At 34.9% G+C, this 24,444-nt stretch overlaps 1 protein-coding gene across 8 annotated transcripts in view; it reads left to right on the forward strand.

Annotated features, from left to right (window-relative positions):
- Positions 1-2,684: 2,684 nt before the first annotated feature.
- The window catches only part of CARF (calcium responsive transcription factor), a 58,749-nt gene continuing 36,989 nt past the window's right edge, over positions 2,685-24,444 (forward strand). For 7 of the 8 annotated variants that reach the window (XR_009221448.1, XR_009221447.1, XR_009221449.1 and 4 more), the window contains exons 1-7: positions 2,685-3,658; positions 10,857-10,970; positions 16,771-16,882; positions 17,380-17,607; positions 21,561-21,681; positions 23,036-23,165; positions 24,349-24,433. Coding sequence is in view for 1 of the 8 variants with exons in the window: in XM_058549637.1 (XP_058405620.1) it covers positions 16,814-16,882; positions 17,380-17,607; positions 21,561-21,681; positions 23,036-23,165; positions 24,349-24,433 (633 nt within the window). In the remaining 7 variants the exon portion in view is untranslated. The remainder of the gene's footprint in view (positions 3,659-10,856; positions 10,971-16,770; positions 16,883-17,379; positions 17,608-21,560; positions 21,682-23,035; positions 23,166-24,348; positions 24,434-24,444) is intronic. The other variant, XR_009221446.1, reaches the window with a different exon arrangement.

Raw genomic sequence — 24,444 nt, forward strand, 5'->3', positions numbered from 1 at the left:
GAGGGAGGATGGATGGAGAGAGAGAGAACTATGCAGATCTCAAAAGTCACTTTTTAAGACGTTCGCCAGAAAAGCTCCCAGAGGGGCACTTGGGGAGACAGCCGTGTAGAATCAGGCAGAACTGGACGCAGAATTTGTGGGCAGAGCGGTATGTGTGCAGGTGAAGACAAGGAAAGCTTGCCTTTCTTACGTTGCCTGAAGATGTACTGCAATTAAGTAGACACCTATTATTTAAATCAGCCGTAGAATATAAGAAGTGATTTAAACAATTGTAAGCGAAAAATAATCTTTTATTAGAGAGGAATGACGACGAAACTAGGTCTGTTTTCAATTTACTCACCTTTTTAGAATGCAGGCCCTGGAATCCGAATGCCTGGCTTCGAATCCTGCCTCAGCTACTAATTTATTAACTTCTCTGTGCCACGCTTTCGTTAACTGTGAGAATTAAATGCCACGTAGTAAATGTTAACGATTATTACCGTCATCATTTGATGCCAGTTTAACTAGATGCTTTGCCAATGTGAATAAGGGAGAACAGCCTCATGGTTAGAGGAATAAAATTAGAAAACCTCTTGTGCTGAAGTTCTAGGAAAGCACTGGGCTTGCAAATGGAAACGGTGGTCTTTTAACCATTTGGTTCATTGTAATGTTGAGAATTGTATGCGTTAGTAAGTTAGGCCACCTGAAGTTTGAAACACTTTTTAATTGAAGTCCTGCTATTTAATCCATATTTTTTAAATTAGGTAGAAGTGGAAAGAAATTGGACAATTTTAAACATTCTCTTTTAATCTTGTGATTTTTGAGTTACAGCAGTGAAATTGCCTGAATTAAAATTCTTAGAACCTAAAATAAATCTTCAAATAATTAGGTTCTTTTTTAGATAATTTTTTATTATTGAGAATATATCATGGGTTAAAATATCTTTTAAAAATGTATAATCAGTAGATTAATACATTTTTAACTATCGTTAGTTTGAAATTTATCAAACTAAGAAAATACAATACCTGATAGAGTCAATAAAGGTTGATCTTAATTCAAATTGAAAAAAATGATCAGTAAGATACAGAACCGGAATGCTTAAGAAGATTAATCTTCAATTTGCAAAGCAGAAATGTTGAATTCACTAAAATACATTTTTCATTTGACTGAGACCTTTAGTTAAGGGAAAATTAGTTAATAAGTGTTCCAAAATACCTGTACACTCAATGTGATGGCTTTGATGTTTTTTCAACAGTGACTTAAGTGTCATATTTGGTGTTGCCTCCTTGCCATACCTGGGGTAGTTAGTGCTTTTACTTTGAGTCTTTTGCTTAAATTTTCTTAGAACATTAACTGCAAGCTTTTGGTTCTTAATGATCTCCTGCATGATTCATTTACTGTGGTCCTCATGAAGACACATTGTTATCTGGAGAACCACAGCCTGGAAAATGTATTTCTCTTTATTATAGGTGTCTTCTTTCTGTATATGATGGCATGGCGTGGTATAGTATAAAGACTATGCATGGGCTTTGGAGTCCTAAATGTTTGGGGGTTTTTTTTTTCCTACTTAATTTTGAATCTGAGCTCTAATGCTCTCTGTGCTCTTAAGCAAGTTACTTGACAGCTTTGGTTTTCTTACCTGTAAATTGAGATAATAAGGTCTACCTCAGAGTCATTGTGAGGATTACATGAAATGATTTGTGAAGCTCTCAAAGAGCAAAGAGGTAAAAAGAGGTTTGTATGCGCAGGGTGAGAAATGGATAGAAACCAAGATTACAAGGAAGTTTATAGGGAGGACAAACCGTAGATAAAAGAGACATTTGTGAGCACTAGCCTTAAATTTTTTTCACTAAAAAGTGAAAAGTTAAAATAAGTTATTGTTTCTATATATTTGCAAGAATTTAAAATTTTAATGTTGATTTAACATGCTACAACTTTCAAAACCCATCTTTAAAAAAATAAATTATAAAATATTTGTGAACAAGAGGTCTTGATTCAATCTTTGACATCACTGATTCATAGTAATTTTGTATACATCGTAAAAGGAACAGTATGTCGTTTACCTACTCTAAAAGATGAGAGAGATTTTATTTTCTAAGGTACTTTTGAGCAGTATTTTTAAATGTAGTTAGTAAGATCTGACATTGATATTGAATAAATTTCAAGATCCTTTAAATCTTGAGACACTAACCAAGGTACATGGAATTAAGAGAAACTAAGAGTAAACTTCAAATGGCTTCATTCTTTAGTTATTGTGTCTGGGGATTTATTCTCAGACCATTGGTTTTAACGGATAAATTTTACTACGCAAAACCTATAGGAGAAACTCAACAAAATAATCAGATGTTAAGACAGTTTTTTAGAAATTACAGCTGAGAAATTACCTCTAAAGTTTTGAACAAATAGAAATGCTATTGAACAAAACAGCAGTAGACCAAGTACGGTCCACAGAAATATGAAGGACTACAGCCTGAATAGTCTCTTCCCCTCTGCCATGCAGTCAATATGTATAAACAATAAAAAGCCTTTTTCCCCTATGAATAAGAACATCAAACTTTTTTTTTTTTTTTTGAGGAAGATCAGCCCTGAGCTAACATCCTTGCTAATCCTCCTCTTTTTGCTGAGGAAGACCTGCTCTGAGCTAACATCTATTGCCAATCCTCCTCCTTTTTTTTCCCCCCCAAAGCCCCAGTAGATAGTTGTATGTCATAGCCGCATATCCTTCTAGTTGCTGCATGTGGGACTCGTCCTCAGCATGGCCGGAGAAGCGGTGTGTCGGAGCGCGCCCAGGATCCGAACCCAGGCCGCCAGTAGCGGAGCGCGCGCACTTAACCACTAAGCCATGGGGCCGGCCCAGAACATCAAACTTTTAATTTAACAGTTTCTTCCTAATCTTTGCTTTTGATATAAGGTAAAATCCACTTTTTTAATATGGTATGAAACATTCTAGAAAGCAAAATTAATGCCTTAGTGTGTGTTCTGAAGTCCAATCATTATTAACTGTCTAGACTACATATTTAATACTTTCTCCTTTATTTCAGTTCTCTTTATCCAATCGCAATACTACTTGGTTAAGAAATAAGCTTGTCAAATCAATTCTAGGATTTTATAGGCGGTGGGATGGCGGTGGGAGAGTGCTTTATTTTCCAGCTTCCATGGCTCCAAAAGATGCCCTATTAGTAATATTTTCATTGTGGAGAAAATGTAATTTCCTGCAGAGGTCTTTGTGTCAGTAGTAGTTATAGAATATGAGAGTCAAAACAAAACCTTAGTCCAAATGCCTAATTTTAGATAAGGAAACAAACAGAGAGGTTAAGTCACCTACCCCGGGACACAAGCAGTTATCTGTCAAGTCAGTCCTAGTCTTGAGTTCTCTTTAACTGAATCCATTGATGGTTCTATTATACAAGGCTGGTAATAGCCATTTTATAATAAGACCTGCTTAACAAAATGTAGTAGTTTTCTTTATGTGTAGGAAAATAAAATATATATTGCATGCCTTCTTATTACAGAAAAAAATGGTGCTATGAAGATATAATTATAGCTTTCACATAAATGAAGTTACAACTATCATGATTTAGTGCCCTAAAAAGGAAGAACTTCAGTGGACAAGAGAGGGCATTTTGTGGGTAATAGAATGCTTGAGGCCTGGAATTTAAACTTGAGCTACTGCCTGAAGGTAATAATTTTATTTTTAACTGATTGAAAGTTATAGCTCTATAAAAGTTAACTTGTCTATTACATTTTAATGAAAAAGTCAAATTACACTTTGTGTCTAGGTACTTGGTTCTGTTTGTGGTTACCAGTTGGAAAAGAACATTTTATACCTAGCTATTTAATATTAATATCTTCATTCTTAAAAACTTTACTTTGACATAATTGAAAGTTAGGGATAATAATTTATAGCACGTACTAACATTGAGGTTAGATGGGCAAATTGGGTATTTTAAATCACCCTGCAGTTGTCAGCCTTGAGGAAAGTAATGCAAATTGATAGAAGAGTTAAGGAAGGAAGGAGTAATACTTTTCGCTGCATTCAGATTATTTTTTTAAAAGGATGTCTGTGACTTAAAAACGTACTTTTAATCTCCAACAGTGGGTTATGTCAATAGATATCGAAACTCTCTTTTGCATATAGAAACTACTTTAAGTAGTATTTTCCCAGTGTAATAACAAAAAATCCAGCCCTGGTGGTCCAGTGGTTAAGATTCTGTGCTCTCTTCTCCAGCACCTGGGACGTTTCCCAGTCAGGGAACCACACCACCATCGGTTTGTTGTCATACTGTGGGGGTTGCATGTTGCTGTGATGCTGAAAAGCTATGCCACTAGTATCTCAAATACCAGCAGGGTCACCCATGTTGGACAGGTTTCAGCAAAGCTTCCAGATTAGTCAGACTAGGAAGAAGGACCTGACCACGCACTTCTGAAAAACTTGGCCATGAAAACGCTGTGAATAGCATTGTCCGCTATAGCACTGGAAGGTGAGAGGATGATACAAAAAGACTGAGCAGGATTCCACTCTGCTGTACACATGGGTCACTAGCAGTCAGAATTGACTCGATGGCGCTAACAGCAAAATCACAAAAAGCTTGTTTAAGCCATGGTATAGATGTAGCACATACTGAAGGGAAATTTTTGAGTTTTGAGTTCTCAGAAGACAATAGAAAGAAAAAAGTTATCTTTCTTCCATTGGCAAGATTCCAGTCTGGGCAAAGTTCTGAAGCAGGAGGTTTATGTTTGGGCACTCTTCCTCTGTTATCATCCCCAGCCCTTCCCTGGTGCACTTCCCTAGGGCATTCATCCTGCCCTCCGTCTTCACTGCAGCAACTAGCTCAGGCCTGCTGAATCTCTTTTAAGTGCTCTGAGCCTCAAATGGACTTACTTCCTCACCTCCAAATTGAACTTTTCAGGGTAGCTGTTTTTAACTCATCTTAAAGGAAGAAAACTATCCTTACATAAATTGACACAAATTTGTTAATGACTGATACTATCTCTGGAGTTTTTTTTCTTTTTGAGAGAAAATGCTCATTAACTGCAATGAAAACTTCAGATTTTCATTTACTTTCAAGAGAAAGTAAAGAAAATGAAAGAAAATTTAGGCCAGTAGGGATAATTTGTAATGGGATCAGGGCACCTATTAGGAAACTAGGGATCAGTTTTTAGGATTCTTTCCCCTAAGCTATTTGCACTTTTTGCTGCTCCTTCCCAAGCTCCACTTTTGAATCTCTTTACAGAATATTTTCTCAGTGGCTGCGATGCCTGCATAGTTAAAGCTCTAGTGTTTTTGTGGTGTCAGAGATCTTTAGATTGCTTGCAGGAGGGCTTGTGTGTCTTAGGGACTGCCTCTAATTAAATTTCAACCAGGAAAAGTTGAGAACAAACGAACAAAGAACTTCTTTAAGTATCTTTAATCTGTTAACCTATCCAAAAAAAAAGAAAAGATTTAAAGCTATGACTAATGAAGGAAGGAGGGAGCTTTATCTGTTACCTTGAAAGTGTTCCTGTTATGATAATAAAGAGTGGACTTTGGAATCAATAAATGTAGGTTTGAATCCTTGCTCAGCCACTTAGTATATTTGTAATCATGGGACAGTTACTTAATTGCCTGAGTCTTATTTCCTTATATGTAAATTGGAGAAAGTAATTGAATCACAGGGTTGTTGAAAGGATTAAATAAAATGACATATGTAAAACACAGCATAGTGCTTTACCATGGTAAGTGTTCAGTAAATGATAACCTTATAACCTTGAGCATTGAGCCTCTGTTTCCTTTTCTGCAAATGGTGGTAATAGGTCCTACATCACAGAATAGTAGAATGATTCTTAATAATTCTAGTTAATAATTGTTAAGTATAATAAGCATTCAATAAACATTAAATTATTTTATAGCTATGATCATTAAATTCATAATCTTTATTCTATCATAACAGTATTTATATTTAAAAATCAAAATAGCTCTCAAAAATATTATTTTTTTTTGGTGAGGAAGACTAGCCCTGAGCTAACATCCGTTGCCAGTCCTCCTCGTTTTGCTGAGGAAGATTGGCCCTGGGCTAACATCGGTGCCCATCTTCCTCTACTTTATATGGGACGCTGCCGCAGGTTCAGTCCACACCCGGGATCCGAACCTTCAAACCCCGGGCTGCTGAAGCAGAGCTCGTGAACTTAACTGCTACACCACCGGCCGGCTCCTCAAAAATATTTTTTAATCGTAATGTCAATATGTTTAAACAGTGAATATTTCAATATATGTAATTTACTTAAAAAAATTGAATTGTATTCTTTTTTTTTTTTTTTTTTTTTTTTGTGAGGAGATCAGCCCTGAGCTAACATCCGCCAATCCTCCTCTTTTTTTTTTTTGCTGAGGAAGACGGCCCTGGGCTAACATCGGTGCCCATCTTCCTCCACTTTATATGGGACGCCGCCACAGCATGGCTTACCAAGCAGTGCGTCGGTGCATGCCCGGGATCCGAACCAGCGAACCCCGGGCCGCCGCAGCGGAGCGCACGCACTTAACCGCTTGCGCCACCGGGCCGGCCCCTGAATTGTATTCTTGACAGCAGTTATTTCAGTTTTAATAAGTCCCTCAACAGGAATTTATCTTCAGCCAAATCTAACTTTGTAAAAGTTTTCTCTTTGAGTAGGGCTCCTTTATTTTTCTGCTCAATGCACATAAGCAGTCAGTCAATAAGCAATAATAGTTAAATGAATTTTGAAAATCATCAGGATAATCAGCTATTAGAAATATAAAATCTTAGAACTGGATGGGATGTTAGAGATCACCCATACCAACTCCTCATTTTAAAGCACTAGAAATTGAAGTTCAGAGAAATTAACAATTTGAATTTTTTCATCAAATCTAGACTGATTCCATGTTCTTTCTCTATTACATTTATGAGATGTGTGAATTTTTAAGCTGAACAATAATAATATTGAAATAGAGCCTATTAGTCGTCTAAAAGTGAAAAAATTTTTATAATTTTTTCAATTTTTCAAAGACAGTATAGAAAAGTATATTTAGAAGCTTCATACTAAGTCCAGATAAGTTTTGATTACATTGATGTGATGACTAAAAGTTTTTGCCCTTAAGAACCAAAGGGTCTATTTAGTCTGGATAGGCGAAATTTTAACCTTAGTTTGCATAGTTATAGGTAGTAAAAATAATTTATTGAGCACTGACGGTGTACTAGGAACTGCACCAAGCCCTTTGCATATATTATTTTATTTAATCTTTACGACAACCCAATGGGTAGATACAATATTATTGCCAACTTGCGGATGAGAAAACTAAAGCTCAGAGTGGTTAACTAATTTGACAAGTAAGCATAAAGCTGAAATGCAAACCTATACCATATGACTACAGAACACTCTCTCCAACTATTTTATGCAGTTTTATTGACAAAACTCTCTCAGTTTTTGTTTTAAAAGTTAGTGAAAATATAATATATTTTCTTGTACACCCTAACTCCAACATTGTTCAGAGTGTGGTACCTTAACCAAAAATTTCAGGATAATTTTGGAGTTCATATACTGTGATTTGTTATTGGCTGTAGTTTACAGTCACTCTGCTTTTTTTTTTTTTTTTAACTAAAAGATTATTTTTTTAGAACAGTTTTAGATTTACAGAAAAATCGAGCAGCTAATACAAAGATTTCCATGTTCCTACCCCCTCATTCCCCACCCCGGCACACTGTTTTCCCTATTACAGTCATGTTTTGTTTTACAACAGGGATCTCTACTGAGAAATTCATCCTTAGGCGATTTCGTGGTTGTGCGAACATCACAGAGTGTACTGAAAGGGAACAAAGTTTTCTACCCCAAAATGTGTCTCTTTAACATGAAGATTATTTTAGGCTGATTATTTTTAAGAAATGAAAGATTCAGAAAGTTTTTTTTTGTTGCCTCCCCCTTAACTTCCCAAAAGAATTCAGATAAAAAAAAAAACCTGTCTCAGGAAGTAAACTATCACCTTAGCATAACATGAACTAGGTGGTAGTCAGGGAGGGACCTAGAAAAACCTGTTTGTTGAGCTCCTTTTTGTGTTCTTCTGTTTCTGTGTGGCCAAACACTTGTTTTCCAAACATTTGCTCCTTTTCACCTACCTGTGAATTGCATTCCTTCCATTTGAAGTCCCTGACTCTCCCCACCCCCACATCTTCTTTATCTTTAGCTGAGGATGGTATTTAAGGTGAGGGCTTTGGGATTTTAGCAAGTCACTCGGTTTTCCTGGGTTTCTCCCATGTATACATGTTATTAAACTTTTGTTTGATTTTCTCCTGTTAATCTGTCTCAGGTCAATTTAATTCTTAGATCAGCCAGAAGAACCTAGAAGTGTAGAGGAAAATTTCTTTCTCCCCTACAGTACTTACACAAACCTAGATGGTATAGCCTACTAGACACCTAGGCTGTATGATACTAATCTTATGGGACCACTGTGATATATGCAGTCTGTTGTTGACTGAAACGTTGTTATGTGGTGCATGACTGTACTAACATCTTGCATTAGTTTGGTACATTTCTTAAAATCAGTGAACTATTATTGATACATTATTATGAACAAAAGTCCATAGTTTTCATTAAGGTTCACTCTTGTATAGTTTTATGGATTTTGACAAATGCATAATGTCATGTATCCACCATTATAGTATCATGAAGAATTGTTTCATCACTGTAAAAATCATAGGCTTAGGGGGCCAGCCCCATGGCATAGCGGTTAAGTGTGTGCACTCGCTGCTGGTGGCCCGGGTTCGGATTCCGGGCACGCACCAACGCACCCCTTGTCAGGCCATGCTGTGGCAGCGTCCCATATAAAGTGGAGGAAGATAGGCACCGATGTTAGCCCAGGGCCAGTCTTCCTCAGCAAAAAGAGGAGGATTGGTGTCTGATGTTAGCTCAGGGCTGATCTTCCTCACAAAAAAGAAAAAAAGTCATAGGCTTACCATACAATCCAGAAATTATACTACTGTTTACCCAAATGAGTTGAAATTTATGTCCCACAAAAATCTGCACATGGATAGTTATAGCAGCTTTATTCATAATTGCCAAAACTTGGAAGCAACCAAGATGTCCTTCAATAGGTGAATGAATAAACAAACTGGTTTATCCATAAAATGAATTATTATTATTCAGTGATGAAAAGAAATAGCCTATCAAGCCACAAAAAGACATGGAGAAACATTAAATGCATACTGACAAATGAAAGAAGACAGTCTGAAAAGGCTACACACTATATGATTCCAAATATATGACATTCTTGAAAAGGCAAAACTATGGCCATAGTAACAAGATCAGTAGTTGCCAGAGGTTGGGTATTAGGGGGGAGCCGGTTAGGGAGGGATGAATAGGTGAAGTACAGGAGATGTTTGTGGTGGTGAAACAATTCTTTATGAAGCTGTAATGCTGTAATTTTGATTTGCATTTCCCTGTTGATTAGTGATGTTGAGCATCTTTTCATGTACTGGTTAGCCATCTGTATACCATCTTTGGAAAAATATCTCTGCAGATCTTCTGCCCCATTTTTAATCAGATTGTTTGTTTGTTTGCTATTGACTTGTATGAGTTCTTTATTTTGGATATTAACCCCTTATCAGATATATGATTTGCAAATATTTTCTCCCATCCAGTAGTAGATTGCCTTTTCACTTCATTGATAGTTTCCTTTGCTGTGCAGAAGCTTTTTAGTTTGATGTAGTCCCACTTGTTTTTCTTTGCTTTTGTTGCTTTTGGTGTCAGATTCTAAAAATTATTGCCAAGACCTATACCACCTATGTTTTCTTCAAGGACTTCTATGGTTTCAGGTCCTGTGTTTAAGCCTTTAATCTATTTTGAATTATTTTTGTGTATGGTATAAGATAGTGGTTGGGTTTCATTCTTTTACATATGTCCAGTTTTCCCATCATCATTTATTGAAGAGACTGTTCTTTCCTATTGTATATTCTTGGCTCCTTTGTTGTAAATTAATTGACCATATATGCCTGGGTTTATTTCTGAGCTCTCTGTTTTGTTCCATTGATCTATGTGTCTGTTTTTATGCCAGTACCATACAGTTTTAATTACCAAAGCTTTGTAATATAATTTGAAATCAGGGAGCATGATGCCTCCAGCTTTGTTCTTCTTTCTCAAGATTGCTTTGGCTATTTCGGGTCTTTTGTGGTTCTATACAAATTTTAGGATTATTTGTTCTAGTTCTGTAAAACATGTCATTGAAATTTTGATAGGGATTGCATTGAATTTGTTGATTGCTTTGGGTAGTATGGACATTTTAACAATATTGATTCTTCCAGTCCATGAGCGCGGAATATTTTTCCATTTATTAGTGTCATCTTCAATTTCTTTCATTAATGTCTTGTAGTTTTCAATACACAGGTCTTTCACCTCCTTGGTTACATTTATTCCTAGGTATTTTACTCTTTTTGATGCAATTGTAAATAGGATTATTTTCTTAATTTCTGTTTCTGATAGTTCGTTGTTAGTGTATAGAATACAAACACAACAGATTTTTGTGTATTGATTTTGTATCTTGCAACTTTACTGAATTTGTTTGTTAGTTCTAATAGTTTTTTAATTTATCCCACCCAGGTTTTGTAGTTTTCAGTGCATAGATCTTGCATATCTTTTGTCAAGTTTATCTCTAGAATTTTCATTTTTTTATGCCGTTGTGCTATTTTAGGCAGCTGGTATCATACTTTATTCATATAAAATTCGAGTCTAAACTTAGTGTTCATGTTGAGTGTACTTAAAGTCAATGGCATCTGAGAATTGATGAGATACAGCATTTTTTATTATACATTGCTGCATTTTGTTTGCTGAGGTTTTATTTAGGATGTTAGTATTTATATGTTTCTGATTGTTTTAAAATAGATTTTATTTCTATTCAGATATGGTGAGGCCAACAAATCAGAAGATGATTGCCATTGAAAAAATAGTTTATTACTGACATTTCCCAAGAGGAGTGATGCATGCCCCACAGGGCCGCACAAGAGAAAACTGAGGTCAGTAGCAGGCACAAAGAGAGAGAGAATATCAAATCCTGGGCATTATAACATCATGTAATGTCATCTATATTATCATTCACACACCTAAAAACACACCAAACCTTGTTTTAATATCATGAACTATCTAATTCATATTCACATTTTCCTGATTGTCATACACGCACACACACACACACACACACACACACACACACACACACACTCACACACGTATATATGTTTTTTCTTTTTGGTACTATTTTACTTTTTTAAAAATTTGAGGTACAATTCGTATAACTTAAAATTAACCATTTTTAAATGAACAATTCAGTGGCATTTTGTACATTCACAATGCATGTACCACCTCTATCTGATTCCAAAATAGTTTCATCATCCCCAAATAAAACCTTGTACCATTTGGCAGTTACTCTCTGTTCTCCCCTCCCCCAAGCCCTTGGCATCCACCAGTCTGCTTTCTGTCTGTATGGATTTACCCATTCTGGATATTTTATATAAATGGAACCATATAATATGTGACTATTTGTGTCTGGCTTCTATCACTTAGCATAATGTTTTTGAGGTTCATCTGTGTTGTAGTATGTATCAGTATTTCATTGCTTTTTATGGCTGAATACTATTTCATTATATGAGTATACCACATTTTGTTTATCCATTCATAAGCTGATGAACATTAGGGTTGTTTCCACTTTTGGCTGTTATCAATAGCGCTGCTGTGAACATTCGTGTACAGGTTTATGTTTGAACACCTGTTTTCAATTCTCTTGGGTATATATCTAGAGTAGAATTGCTGTCATATGGTAATTCTATGTTTAACTTCTTAAGAAACTGCCAAACTGTTTTTCACAGCACCCACACCATTTTACATACCCATCAGCAATGCATGAGGATTCCAATTTCTCCACATCCTTGCCAACCCTTGTTATTTTCTTTTTTTTAAAATATAGCCTTCCTAGTGGGTTTGAACTGATATCTCGTTGTTGTTTTGATCTGCATTTTCCTAATGACTAAAGAACCTGAGCATCTTTTTATGTGCTTGCTGGCCATTTGTATGTCTTCTTTGGAGAAATGTCCATTCAACTACTTTGCCCATTTTTTGATTAGGTTGTTTGGGGTTCTCTTTTTGTTGTTGAGTTGTAGGAGTTCTTTATATGTTGTAGACACTTATCAAGTGTTTGATTTGCAAATATCTTCTGCCTAGATTGTCTTTTCACTCTTGTCATGGTGTCTTTTGCACAAAAGTTTTTATTTTGATAATGTCTAATTTATCTATTTTTTTCTTTTGGTGCTTGTCCTTTTGGTGTCATATCTAAGGAACCATTGACAAATTCAAGGTCATGAAGAATTACCCTGATGTTTTCTTCTAAGAATTACATGGCTTTAGCTCTTATTTTTAGGTCTTTGATCTATTTTTGGTTATTTTTTGTATATGGTGTAAGGTAGGGGTACATCTTCATTCTTTTGTTTGTGGATACTCAGTTGTCCCAGCACCATTTGTTGAACAGACTATTCATTCCCCACTGAATGCCTTTGGCACTGTTGTTGAAAATTATTTTACCATAGATATATGAGTTTATTTCTGGACTCTCATTTCTATTCCACTGATCCACATGGCTGTCTGTATGTCAGTACCACATTCTTTTGAGTACTGTAGGTTTTCTTTGTAGTAAGTTTTGCAATTGGGTAGAACAAGTCCACCAACTTTGTTCTTCTTTCCCAGCGTTGTTTTGGCTGTTCAGGTTCTTTGCCATTCCATATGAATTTTAGAGTTGGCTTTTCCATGACTGAAAAAAAGGCCTTTGGGATTTTGATAGAGATTGCATTGAATCTGTAGATTGCTTTGGGCAGTATTGCCATTTTAACAATATTCATGTCTTCCAGTTCCATGAACACACTATGTCTTTACATTTATTTAGGTCTTCTTTAATTTTTTCAGCAATATTTTATAGTTTCAGCATGCAAGTCTTGTACCTCCTTGGTTAAATTTATTCGTAAGTATTTTATTCTTATTTGTGCTATTGTAAATGGATTATTTTCTTGATTTCATTTTTGGATTGTTCATTTCTAGTGTATAGAAATACAACTGATTTTCACGTGTTTATCTTGTGTCCTGCAACTTTGTTTACTTTGTTCATTCACTCTAATAGTTTTTTGTGGATTCTTCAGATTTTCTATATATAAGACCATGTCATCTGTGAATAGGGATAGTTGTACAATTATTCTTAGTATTTTTTCATTATCCTTCTAATTTCTGTAAGATTGGTAGTTATGTCCCTACTTTCATTTCTGATTTTAGTTATTTGTATCTTCTCTCTTTTTTTTTTATTGTCAGTCTAGCTAAAGGTTTGTCAATTTTGTCAGTCTTTTCAAAGAAGCAACTTTTAGATTCGTTGATACTCTCTATTGTTTTTCTATTTCTGATTTTGCTTATCTCCCCTCTAATCTTTATTATTTTCTTCTTTCTGCTAGATTTCAGTTAAGTTTGCTCTTCTTTTTCTATTCCGTAAGGTGTAAAGTCAGGTTATTGTTTTGAGATGTTTTCTGTTTTTAATATAGGCATTATTGCTCTAAATTTCCCTCTGAGTGCTGCTTTCCCTGCATCCCATAAGTTTTGATATATTGTGTTTACCTATCATCACCCCCTCCTGAGTTATGTGTATTTTATTTAGTTTTCCAGTATTTTATTTCTATCCTTAAAACACTCATACACAAAATTATAATAATATTATTTACACAGTGTTTATTTAGATTTTTCATAGTTATTAATTTTTTTGCCTACCATTTTTCTAGCTTTTCAAATCATTTTTGTTTTCTGTATTCTTTAGAATTTCTTTCATGTAGGATCTGTTCATTGTACTTTCAGTTTTTTTAAATCTTAAAATGTCTTTCTCTCATCCTTTTTTGTGAAAAAATAGTTTTGAGTGTATACAATTGTGTATTGATAGTTACTTTCTTTTTTATTATCCCTGTGACATCTACTGCCCTTGTTGCTATTGGGTAGTCTGCTGTATATCTGATGTCAGTACTTTGTAGGTGATCTTATTTCTCTGGTTGTATTTTAGATTTTCTTGTTTCTTTTTAGAATTTGCACTTTCACTAGATTGGGTATGGATTTATTTTGATTTATCTTGGTACATTTTGTACTTACTTTATTTGGGAATTCATGTCTTCAGTTTTGAAAAGTTGTCAGCCATTATCTCTTCAATGATAGATATGCTATACTTTCTCATTCTATTTTTCCTAGTGTTAAGTCTCTTCATACTTTTTATCTTCTGTTTTTCCTATGAAGCATTCTGGGCAATTTTAAAAATCTGTCTCCCAATTTAGTAATTCTTTCTTCTGCATTTATTCTTCATATTTTTCATTTCTGAAAGTTCTGTTTGGTTCTTTTTCAAGTTAAACTTTTTTAGTCTTTTGTTGCTTGCTTATTCCTGTGATTCATTCTTTTATTTCTTTAAACATTAAATAATTATTTTATATTCAGTATTAGATGGTTCCAATATTTGAAGTCTTTAGGGGGTGTCTGAGTCCACTGACTCTCTCTCACTGTGGTTTATTTCCTTGTGTTTTTGGCACTCTTTGATTGTAAGTGTATATTTGATTGATCTCAATGTGAAAGGAAATTAGAGCCTTAATTGGGTTCATGTTCCTCCAGATAATAGCTGCATTTGTTCTTACCAGAAGCCAGACTACACTCCTGGTCCAGGACCTTTCGGATTCCTAGTCTTAACTTGGGAGTTTTAAGTTCTCCTCCACTACCAGCTGCTGGTCCTCCCTCCAGTTTCCCAGCCACCAAACCTGTGTATTAGCACTGCCTTTGGGGAAATTTCCTTCTGTTTGTGCTCATCACTTAAGTTTTAGCTCACAGCTTTTGCTTTTCTTTTATGTCTGGGGGGAGAGGAGGAGGGACAGGAGTGGCCTCTGATTTTTGTTACTTCCTATAGCAGAGCCCAGCCACAAAATAAAGATTTTGTTTTAGATCGACTTTCTGTTTTTTGTTTTCTAGCAAGAGAGCCTTCTATAGTATCTAATCTGCCATATTGTTGTTAATGGAACATTCTTATTATTTTTTAAACCCCTTCAAAAAGTATTATTCTTACATAATATATGTATAGTGTAAAAATTCAAAACAGAAAGTTATAAAATGAAATTTCTCTTACTTTTACAGCCTAAGAGGTAACTGCAGGTTTTTGGAATTTTTATAATAAATTAGATTAGAACACAAGTGATAATTTAAAATCTTAAAGGAGAAGTAGTTTAAAGATATTTTATAGTTATATATTAAAAATAAGACAGATTTTGGGGTTGCCCAGTAGTGTAGTGGGTAAGCTCTCACGCTGTGCTTCAGTGGCCCAGGGTTCACAGGTTTGGATCCCAGGTGCAGACCTACGCACCACTTATCAAGCCATGCTGTGGCAGGCATCCCACATATAAAGTAGAGGAAGATGGGCATGGCTGTTAGCCCAGGGCCAATCTTCCTCTGCAAAAAGAGGAGGATTGGCAACAGATGTTAGCTCAGGGCTAATCTTTCTTACCAAAAATCAATCAATAAATAAGACAGATTTTATAGCCTATTGCAACTTACATTTGAGTAGAAGTATTTATAATATTTTGAAAATATGAAATGGCAAACCTTGTAGTTTTATGAAATGGTTAATTTCACAAATGTATGTTTGGATGCTATCACAGAAAAATAAGTTTTCAATGTATTCAAATATATATACTGAATAAGTCTTAAGTACAAGGTATAAATTTAAATTAGGGTTTAAGGTGATGGAATTATGTGTATCCTCATTGTGATGGTGGTTACGTGTGTTAAAATCCATAGAACTATACACCAAAAAAAGTTCAATTTAATGGATGTTAAATTAAAAAAATTGTAAAGATTTTTTTAAAAGAATTTATGCTATCTTATGAAAAATAAAATTAAATGGGTGGGTTATTAAAAAGATTCCATGAGGTTTATTTTATATTATAAATGTTTCAATGGTATCCTTCACCAGTTTCATTTGACCTTACTCCAATTTTGAGACATAAAATGTCATTCCTGTTAGATAATACAGAATCCTGTAGTCACTATAATATACTAGGCCAGGGTTTGTGAACCTCAGCACCACTAACATCTTTTTGTGGGCTGTGCTGTGCGTTGTAAGATGGTTATCAGTACCCCTAGCTTCTCCCCATTAGATACCAGTAGCACTCTTCCCAGGTGTGACAACCAAAAATGTTTCTTGACGTTGCCAAATATCCCCAAGGGTGGAGGAATGTGTGAGGAGACAAAATCGCCACCAGCTGAACACCACTGTTCTAGTCCTAAGTGGCTCAAACTTTTTGGAATACGTATTTCTTCATTTTCAAAGCTTGTCAAACTAATATTAAGCAGTATGATTGTATATTGTGTTAAGAGTTATGTATACTTCGTCTCCCTCTATACCAAGAGATCTTTTCTAAGATTATCTAATGCTACCTTAGGGCACATCCAACTCAGAAAGTTAAAAACCTTTATTTGCATGAAATCTTTGTAAAGTAAGAATTGTAGAAGTTTTTGAAGAGATGTTATGTAATAGCAATCTTAATAAGCCAGTATGTGAGTGTAATTAAGGATGGCATGAGGGAACTACATAACACTAATCTTTGCTCTGCCTTGAATGTATTCTGGTGCCCTGGCAAGTCAGGGAATGGAAAGATTTAACCTAAATTGTATAGGGTAACACAGTAGGGAAGGTGAGAGATTTGTTTTAAACAACATTCCTGAAAAATGTTAAGTGCTTTAGTTGATCAGATATTTAAACTCTTTCAGCTATTAAATAATAGAAGACAATGGAATTGAATATGATATCAGCATGGAACAGTCTAATGATTCATTAAGAGTCAACCATAATGATTCCGAAGAGTCAAAAACAGATTCACAGGTATTTGAGGGAGAGATTCAACTGGGAACTTTTTCCCGTTCTAAGGGAAAACAATATGCCATTTAACAACATTTTATGCTTAAGGAATAGTGTTATATTTGATGTATTCAAGAATTTTAACATTTAATTATCCACAATTCTACATATATTTAATTTTATAATATAGAGCTTTACTTAAAGTAATGTATTCATAAAAATTTATATATAAAGAAAAATCTGTATATTGAATTATATTTCATGATTTCAAGTTGCATTCCCATGGAAAATTTTATTTCAAATAAAATTGAAATAAAATATAATAAAAATCAACAATTTCACATAAGAACTGCTTTTTGTCTATATCAGTCTTTGTGAATTGACAGCTCCTGCAAAAAGTAAAGTGAATAATTAACTGAAAAGTGAACTTCTTTACATTTTTATTATGAACATTCTATTTTTTGTGTGTGTGACATTATATTTTACAAACATCTAAGTGATTTTTTTTTTCTTTGCAAAAGGATCTAACCTGTATGGACTCTAGGGATCCTTCCTTTGGACAAAATGGTTCCCCTAGAATTTTACCCATTACTACTCATGAAGCAGATAATTCACTCACATCACAGAATATACCAGGGCCCGTGACTCAGACACGGACTCTTTCTGCAGAACAGTTCCATCTAGTGGACCAAAATGGGCAACCTATTCAATATGAACTTCAGTCATTGGGGGATTCTAGTGCACAAATGGTGAGTATATTTTATAAATAACCAGTTCTTTGCTATTTAGCAAAATAGTCTTACTAGATGACCTCAATTTCTTGACACTATTGACTTACGTTGCTTTGAAAATACTATTCCCATGACATTCATTTTTAAGTTATGTAAGATATTTTAAAAGGTTCCCTTGCAGGACTACAAATAGTACTTCAAATCAGTGCTTCCCAGCCACCATGTTTAGGCACACTGGTGCTTTGAGATCAGTTGGAAATGTAACATAATCTGTAACTTGTACTCAAGTGCCAGAGTTTACATATAAGTTACATGTATTTTTTGTGTATGCATTTGACTGAACTCAAGGTCATTGCTTTATCAACATCTCAGTCACCAACTTGCATGCCGCATGCTGGTATGCTTTCTTGAGAAAAAGAAAGTAATAAAAGTCCCAATGTTATACTGGCCATTAGACATACCCTTGATGATCTTTGTAGGTAGATATGTATGTGTCATGTGAATAAGAATCCATAAAGATGAAAATGCTACTTTAAACTGTTAGCTGACAGTCTTTATGACCAAGTTTGTAGTTGGAGTAGAAGAGATGAAGATGATTTTGATTCAAATAAAAAAAATTACTGAGAAAAACTTCTTTTTTTTTTTAAATTTTATTTATTTATTTTTTCCCCCAAAGCCCCAGTAGATAGTTGTATGTCATAGCTGCACATCCTTCTAGTCACTGTATGTGGGACACGGCCTCAGCATGGCAGGAGAAGCGGTGCGTCGGTGCGCACCTGGGACCTGAACCCAGGCCACCAGCAGTGGAGCACGTGCACTTAACCGCTAAGCCACGGGGCTGGCCCGAGAAAAACTTCTAAGTTGCTCTCTGATTAATAAGGATATACTTACATTAGTAATAATATAAAGAATAATGTGTCTCTGTTTACCTGTATTTTCCAAATTTTCTACCATGAATATTTATTAAATTTCATAATAAAATTATTTTTAAAATCATAACTTAAATTATAAATTATACCACAAGTAAGCAACCATTTTACCTAAAATTAATCCTTGTTTCTGTTTCTAGTCTAGGGCATTCTAGAGTTAATCTATGTCCTTTTGCTCCCTTATAATCCAGCTAAATTCTGGAGTTGAGAAGAATTGGTTGAGAGGTGGCTAAGTGTAGACAAGTCCTTTTTGTATGTGTTCAGGCTCAGCATATTTCTGGGCCTCCTGCAGGACTGACACGTGAAATAAGGGTGAGCTTCTGTGACCATACTGCATCAACAGCAGAGGTTCATGTGCAACAGATAATCTAGATGTGAGCCAACTACATTTTAATATTTCATGTCCACAATGAAAAACTCTGTAATTTCTCTTGTTATTTGACATTTATTCCAGTTTCCGTCAGAATATTTAGAAAGTCTCTATTTCTGACAGAAGGATCAAAAAAGTCTAAATGTGTGAACGGTTGTCATTTTACACATGGTACCTCCCCTAAAAAACACGTCAAAGTTGTTTATTTGTTTGACTCCAAAAATAGTTGAGTTCCCCTTCTTTTTGTAATTGTATTGAACTTTCTATACAAAGTGATTATAAAGGTGATTTTTACGTTGTTTGGGATAGGAGATGATACAAAGCATTATTTAAAGCTGTGAAATAAGAAACGTGTGGCATGAAGCCTGGAAATAAATATAAGAAACATGGAGTATAAGAAAGCATTTTCTTCAAAGAACCAAAGATCAGAAAGGGGTGATATTCTGAGAAACTTTGTGGAGCTTTTTGGGTTTTTTGGTTGTTTCAATAGACTTTGTTTTTTAGAGCAGTTTTAGTTTCACAGCAAAATTGAGCAGAAGATACAGAGATTGTCCATATACCCCCTGCCCCGACACGTGCATAGTCTGCCCCCTGTTATCAGCATCCCCCCTTAAGTGGAGCTTTTTGAAAGAATTGGTTTTCTTTTTCTTTTTTTTGAAATATGATTTTTTATATAGAAGCTATCGAGGAACTAGTAAAGATTCTGTAGTGGGTGAGTCTGCAATGAATGAGGAGGTTCTGGAGTGAAGCTGAGGTGGTATTTTGGATTTATTAGATATATTGTACACAAAGAGCCCAATAAATATGAGACTACTCATTGGCCAAGGTTTTCTGATAATTTTTAAGTTGCCGCCAACAGAATGTATTGCAGCAGATGACTCTTAAAAACTATGTTTGTTTTCATAGCAAAAATTAAAGATAATTAGCTTTTCTAAATAGGAAAAGTAATAGTATCATCCCCAGTGTGAAATTATATGAATTAAAAATAGGTGCCTGGTGGAATAAGCTAAGGAGAGAGAAAGTGGAGGAGACTCTTCACTGTGCTTGGGAAACATAGTTTCAAAATTAAGGGGATATTCCACAGATCAGTCTTAAATATGAAGTTTTCATATGATTGAGTAAATTATCAATATATGTGTTTTATTTGGATTTAAAAATAACTGCAGCACTTTTTCTAAGAATCAATGAAATATTTTTCACAGGTATTTAATCTCATTATAAGGAGTAAAGAATTTAAAACAATATTATTACTGTTACCTTTTAAAGTTCAGCAGAGTTTTTTGTATTGTTTTGTTTTTGTCTTTTTTTAGGTTTAAATAACATCATCAGATATTGAGAGGCAGTACAGAGTAGTGATTAAAAGGAGTCAGACTGCTGGGGTTTGAATTTCAGTTCACGACTCCTTAGCTCTGTGTTACCTTGCGTGAGTTTTGTAACCTTTATGACAATTTCCTCATGTGTAAAATGTATATAGTTCATATACATATGATGAGGATTAAATAAGGTAGTACATGTAAAGTCCTGCCACTTAGTATGCGCTCAACAATTGTAAAACAATTATCATCGTCAGAGTTGACAGTTGCTTTTTCATGCTGAAGTGATAGGCAGTATGGCAAGGTATTTTTGTCTCAAGAAACTTGATAAACATTGGGGGAGGGAAACAATTCCTACTCTTAATTTCTGGGAAATGTTTATGATTATATTTAAAGCATTTTACTTTGTTGAGTTTTTTTAATTCAATTTTTTTCAAATTTAAATTTTTTAAAAGGACCCTCTTAAAAGTAAGAATGCAATCCCTGTCAGGCATCAGCAATGTTTTCATGTCTTACATAGCAAAAGGGAAGGCTGGGAAGGTGGGATGGAATGATTAAGGAGAGAGACTTGCACTCAGGAGAACTGAGGACAGTGGACTTGGGGTAAAACAGTAAAACTGTCAGTAGAAGAGTTGTATATTAGGTAATAAAATTTACAGGGTGTCCAAAAAGTCTGGAAATACAGGATAAACTTATTTTCAAATAGTATATTAGCTGTATTTTCAAATGATAGCTTCAAAATGCTTTTCTTCAACTGTAGATGCCTTTTTAATTGACATTCCTCTAAATTGGAGTCAGTGGTTTCAGTTGTTAAACTGAGAAAAATGTATAATAAATTTATGATTTTTCCTACGTTTTCACACTTTTGGGACCCTCTGTAGTATTCCTTATGGACCAAAACAGAATATGTGTAAATGCAGAGATATAAAAATAAATTCTGTTTCATTAGACATGTAAGAAGATACTGTTTTTAAACTAATGAAAATGACTTAAAATATGGGATACATGATTACCACACAAATAGGTCAAACATGTATGGATAATACAATAAATAAAAAAAAGTAAACACATTAATCCATGCAGAGCCCTGTTCAGATTACTAAGTAGTTAGACCTCATGCTTGTGGTTAAGATCATAGAACATAGGTCAAAGTGCCTATTTTGAATCCTAGCTTTACCATTTATCAGTTATGACACTTTGGAAAAATTTTTTATGTGCCTCAGTGTTTTCATCTATAAAATGAGGGAAATATTAGTATCCACCATAGAGGTAGGCATGTCTTTAGTTATTTATTTAAGTAATAATTCTGTTAAATCATTGTAGGCTTATGCATTTGATTTCTTTTTTAATGCTTCCAAGATGATTGTTGCCAGCCCATCAGAAAATGGACAGGTGCTTCGTGTAATTCCATCCACACAGACAGGAATGGCCCCAGTGATTATACCTCAGGGGCAGCCTGTGGATGTGAATAGTCCTCAGGGTGAGTAGTAAGGGGAAATAGGGGACTGGAGAATGTTTTAAAAAGCAAATGTGTATTTCAGAAAATCACCTCATGAAAATCAGTGCTAAAACTGATCTGTTTGGGTGAGATTGTGAACTGAATAATTAGAAAAAGTTTCTTGGCCCAAATAAATTTCAAGTTCATTTTTCAACTCCTGTCTAGGTTAGCTATTTCATTTTGGAATTCTATGAAGCTGGTTGACTCTTGCTTCCTTCCAAATGACCAGTGAGCATAAAATAAATTCTTCTTAATTATAATAACAGTAATAATAACATCAACAATAACAAGAATATAGTGCTAACAGCTACTGAAGTAGTTTTTACATTTGTATTTTTATCAATATGTGGTTAGCCATGTGACTCATTACTTTTTTTAATGATTCTTCTTATCCTCTGTGCTCTTTTCTTCCTTCCTTTGTTCCTTCATGTTCAGAAAGGAGAATCATGCTCCCCATTTCTTTGTATTTTATTCTTTCTTTACCTGTTTGATAATATCCCTATTAGTTCTCTTCCTTTTGCTTCCCTTCTTTTTCTATCTATTTGAATCTCTTTTCTAATGTCATAGCTACACTGTTTGTTGCTCTTTCAGAGCTAATGGTTTAGGGTAGATATTTTTATCTGAGTGTTATGATTGTTTGTCTTTGTTAACAGTCATTAAAACAAAAAAAAGCATAGTTTGTAGAAAACACTATAAACATGGTATAGAAACAAAAAAGAGTCAGTTTTACAGTTTCCTATTATATTGTGAAACTCTTTTTTTTTTTTTTTTGGTGAGGAAGATCAGCCCTGAGCTAAAATCCATGCTAATCCTCCTCTTTTTGCTGAGGAAGACCAGCCCTGAGCTAACATCTATTGCCAATCCTCCTCCTTTTTTTTCCCCAAAGCCCCAGTAGATAGTTGTATGTCATAGCTGCACATCCTTCTAGTTGCTGTATGTGGGACGCAGCCTCAGCATGGCTGGAGAAGGGGTGCGTCGGTGTGTGCCCAGGATCCGAACCCAGGCCGCCGGTAACGGAGCGCGCGCACTTAACCGCTAAGCCACGGGGCTGGCCCCATGAAACTCTTAATATAACGATTCCTCCTACCACTTTTATATCCGAACTGTTCAGTATAAGTCCCAAAAACTTAATTATAAAATTTCAGTAGTCAGTATTATAATTTGAAAGTAAACAAGTTTGTCAGAGAAATTTTCAATAAAGCATTGTAAGTGTTGTTATCTTTAGCTTCAGAGCATAACTTCCCTTTCCTATTTCAAATATATGTTATAGTTAGTTACATTCTCATGGTCTTATTCAAGATACTGATGTTGCTTTGTCCTTGTTATCGTTGTTAAGATGTCTCTGAAGAGAAACCCAGTGACAGAAACTTACCAGCTGTGAGAGTGGATGCTCTAGCAGACAATAACAGTAGTTACATTCTTTATCCACAAACATCCCTCACGTTGCCCAAAAAGACAGTGACCAGGTGAGTCAGTGGGAAAGAGGAGCTCATCGTTTGGCATCGCCATGGAAATTTTTTTTTTAATTATTACACCTAAAGCTGGCTGACTATAGAAAAGATCATAAATTCAGGAAGTAGAATAATCTATCATGAAATATATCTTTAATCATTTTAATGAGATCTTGGCGACAAGAAGGCTACCGTAGAAACAATAAATGCCCAAAGTGCTACTTTTCCTCAGTGACACTTGCCTGTGATCTTGTGAAGCAATCTGAAAACTTATCTGACACTAATAGAGTTTTTAGAATAAAAAATATCCTTTCTTGTTCCTAAAATTTTTGGTGGTATCATCATATTATTATGCATTTAATTCCTCTGTGGTAAAGTGTTTAACATGTTTTTTGTTAACACCTATTTCAGCTTTATTTTGCCTTACGCTGTCTATAATAATATAGGGAAATATAGACATGGTTTTTGTATTATTTATGTTCTTTTTAATTGTTCTATGAAAATATTTTTAAATGAACACAATACTTATGATATTTAGTTTTAGAACTTGACATAATATCATGTTATTCTTAACAAGTCACCTGAAGATATTTTATTAGCTCTTTTTTTTGTTTGTTTATTGGTGAGGAAGATTCATCCTGAGCTAACATCCATTGGCAATCTTCCTCTTCTTTTCCTTGAGGAAGATTAGCCCTGAGCTAACATCTATGCCAGTCTTCCTCTGTTTTGTATGTGGGATGCCTCCACAGCATGGGTGACGAGTGGAGTAGGCCCCTGCCCAGAATCCAAACCTGCGAAGCCGGGCCACCGAAGCAGAGCTTGCGGAACTTTAACCACTCAGCCATCGGGCCAGCCCCCAGCTCGTTTTTGATAAATGAAAAATAATTATATAATGAGAAGAGTACAAAATAAGCTTTGAGAGAGACGTATAAAATACTTAAATTTGTTGGGACTACAGGTACTTGGAAGAACAAACTTAGGCCTTTGCTTTAGCAGTTACTAAAATTACTAAAATGTAGCAGTTAAGGAAATTATAATTAATATACCCATCAGATCAATCTGTCATTATTATTACAGTTTCTTATTGATGACCTCAATATATTGTCTTCAACATTGGCCAAGAGGATAAAGCAGTTGAATGGGGGTGTGTGTCTGTAACTTGTAATATGTATCTATCTATATTCCTCCCCTGTTCCAGAATGCTTGAAGAACCCTTTCTGGCTCCTCTCCAGGCACTTTCTTCTAACACACCTATATGGGCCTGCCGTCTTAGGAGCTGTGAGGTGAGTTAAAA

This window comes from Diceros bicornis, chromosome 10 (genome assembly GCF_020826845.1).
Source record: "Diceros bicornis minor isolate mBicDic1 chromosome 10, mDicBic1.mat.cur, whole genome shotgun sequence".
Lineage (NCBI taxonomy): Eukaryota > Metazoa > Chordata > Mammalia > Perissodactyla > Rhinocerotidae > Diceros > Diceros bicornis.